The 2,710-nt window shown below is 38.2% G+C and overlaps 1 protein-coding gene across 1 annotated transcript in view; it reads right to left on the bottom strand.

The window, feature by feature from the left end:
- The window catches only part of LOC105555498 (chromosome unknown open reading frame, human C16orf87), a gene marked incomplete at its 5' end in the record, with an annotated part of 31,049 nt that extends 28,342 nt beyond the window's left edge, over nt 1-2,707 (bottom strand). Inside the window, one exon of the mRNA XM_012002468.1 lies at nt 2,669-2,707. Within this exon, the coding sequence (XP_011857858.1) occupies nt 2,669-2,707 (39 nt within the window). The remainder of the gene's footprint in view (nt 1-2,668) is intronic.
- Nucleotides 2,708-2,710: the final 3 nt, after the last annotated feature.

Below are 2,710 nucleotides of genomic sequence, written 5' to 3'. Positions count from 1 at the left end.
GGTGGTGCGATCTTGGCTCACTGCAACCTCTGCCTCCCAGGTTCAAGCAATTCTCCTGCCTCAGCCTCCCCAGTAGCTGGGGCTACAGGTGCATGCCACCACGCCCAGCTAATTTTTTAGTAGAGATGGGGTTTCACCGTGTTAGCCAAGATGGTCTGGAACTCCTGACCTCGTGTTCCACTAGCCTCTGCCTCCCAAAGTATTGGGATTACAGGTGTGAGCCACTGCGCACGCCATTTAACTGATTTTTTAAAAGCTCTAAAATAATTACATTACAGATAACTCATTTAGATTCTTTATTACTGAGAGAACCAAAGGAACTTATACCAGACATATTTGCTATCCATCACATAAAATTTCCTTTAAATTAAAAAAAAGCTGCTCTATTTTTTTAAAAAACAAAGACAAAAACAGAAGTATACACAAAAGATACCAGAAAACTGACAAGAATCTTGAGTACCACTGCACACAAAATAGCTCAGTGATTTTGAGTGACTGATGGATATGAAACCCCTTGAAAATAAAAGTATTGTGGTTTAATATGTTTTAGAATGATATGTTCAACAGAAGCCTGCAAAGGAGATGTTACAAAGCAGTTGATAATCTAGCTTTTTCTTGTTTGCTGATCTCTGTACCAGTCTTTCAAACTTAAGCACACACACACAAGTAAATCTAATCAACTGGGAAATCTCAAATTTAAAGATTTTACATTTATGTTTATAAACTATACCTAAATTCTAATTTAATGTTTTTTAGGCAACTTAGAATCATAGCAGTAATCTAATGTTTAGAAAATGGCTTTCTAGATTATAATCATATTCTGGTTTGTAACTAAAGGAAGCCAGTACTTTTAAATTAGAAAGCTAAAATTAATCCATTATTTTTTCACATCAGGTTCATATCACCAAAAGTTTTAATTAGTCCTTATACACGTTATATTCACTTAAGTATTTGGAATAAAGGACAAAACAAACCAACTCATTAAATTACGTACTAGCTTGCTATGGGCAGAATTATGCGCCCCCCACATACCCAAATTCATATATTGAAGTCTTAACCCCAATGTGATGGTATTTGGAGATGGGGCCTTTGAGAGATAATTAGATTTAAATTAAGTCATGAGGGTGGGGCCCTCATGATGTGACTAGAGACCTTTTATGAAAAGGGACAGAGCCTGACCCTCTCTCCGCCATGTGAGGCCACCAAGAAGACAGCCATCTGCAAGCCAAGAAGAGAGCCCTCACCAGAACATAACCATGCTTGCACCATTATCTTGGACTTCCAGCCTCCAGAACTGTGAGAAAATAAATTTCTGTTGTTTAAGCCACCCAGTCTATGGTATTTTGTTATTACAGCCAAAGCTGGGAAAGCTGATTTTATATGAAAGAATAAATATGGGGAAGGTGGTGTATAATAAAATGAATGTGATCTTTCCAAATAAAACACTGATCCTGTTTTGTTGAACAGTTTTTCAGAAACTCCTATAAGTTTAGAATCCTTTGCTCTTTTATATAAAAATAGTCATAAAAAACTGGCTATTTTTCCCAAAAGGTTGCTTTATGCCAATTAGAACGAAGTCAGGATTTGCAAATACTTGTGCCTTACAGAAACTGGAATGCATAACGCATACCCCCATGTAAACCTTATACTTCTACACAATTAACTGGAATAATTGGAAATGATTTAAACACTGAAATAATCTCCCACAAAGAGTCATATCGCAAAGACCAGTTTTGTCAAAATTTAACAAATTTAGTTTAGTAGTAAGAATGAAAGTAACTCTTTGGAAAACATGACTAAACTGTTTTTATACTGCATACTGGCATAGCTCCTACACTGTATTTCTTGCACAACCTTTTTCTGATGAGCGTTTGTACTACAGCCCATAAAGGATACTTAATAAAACATGTAACATGTTTTCTGTTACAAGATTTGAAAAACCTACAAGAATTATCCTTGAAAAATGCACTAAAGTCAGCTTATTAAAAAGTCTTCAGCCATTTCAAATTACTCTTGATTTTAAAAAATTTAAAAAGGCGGGGGGGAGGGGAGGCGAGAAAGGTAGTCATTTTGAAAAAATTCACTCAGTGGAAAAGGAAAAAACACACCCAGATCTACACGCTGGTAACAAATGAGGGCCTTACGAATGCTTTTAATTGAAGGAGTTTTAACTCATTCGATGTTAAGGCTTAAAGGAATGTCTGTTATTCCAGTAAAGAATTGAGACACGCTTCAACACAGAGAACACTGAAATGAGATGTTTAAATTACAACTATTACACCATGAACTCAATGTAGAAAGGAATCGTTTCAAATTCAAGAAACCAGATAGAGAGAGAGGGAGGGAGAGAGAGACAGAGAGAGACAGAGATATAGATCTAGAAGCAGACAGGCCAAATTTGTAACAGTGGATACTGCGAGGGGTGGGGAAGTAACGAGCGCCCAAAAAGGAGGAAGGGCTTAAACGGGGGCCTTATTCAATCATGAACCATTAAAAACAACGTAAATGCAGGATTCGCGATTGCACAGCAAAAATATAATAAATACGTGAGGAGGGGAAAAAAAATCTCCAAATTCGCCGAAACTCAAAATCATTACACGCGGCCCGCTTTGTCCCACTCAGGCGCCCGCCCCGGTAGCTGAGGCGCCGTTTTGGGGGAGCCCCGCACCCGTCGGAACCGGGAACAAAGCCGCCCGGGCCGCAGGAGGGG

Source organism: Mandrillus leucophaeus, unplaced genomic scaffold (genome assembly GCF_000951045.1).
Source record: "Mandrillus leucophaeus isolate KB7577 unplaced genomic scaffold, Mleu.le_1.0 Scaffold689, whole genome shotgun sequence".
NCBI classification, from domain to species: Eukaryota; Metazoa; Chordata; class Mammalia; order Primates; family Cercopithecidae; genus Mandrillus; species Mandrillus leucophaeus.
Note: the sequence above shows the minus strand (reverse complement) of the source record. Positions and strands in the feature narration are given on the sequence as shown.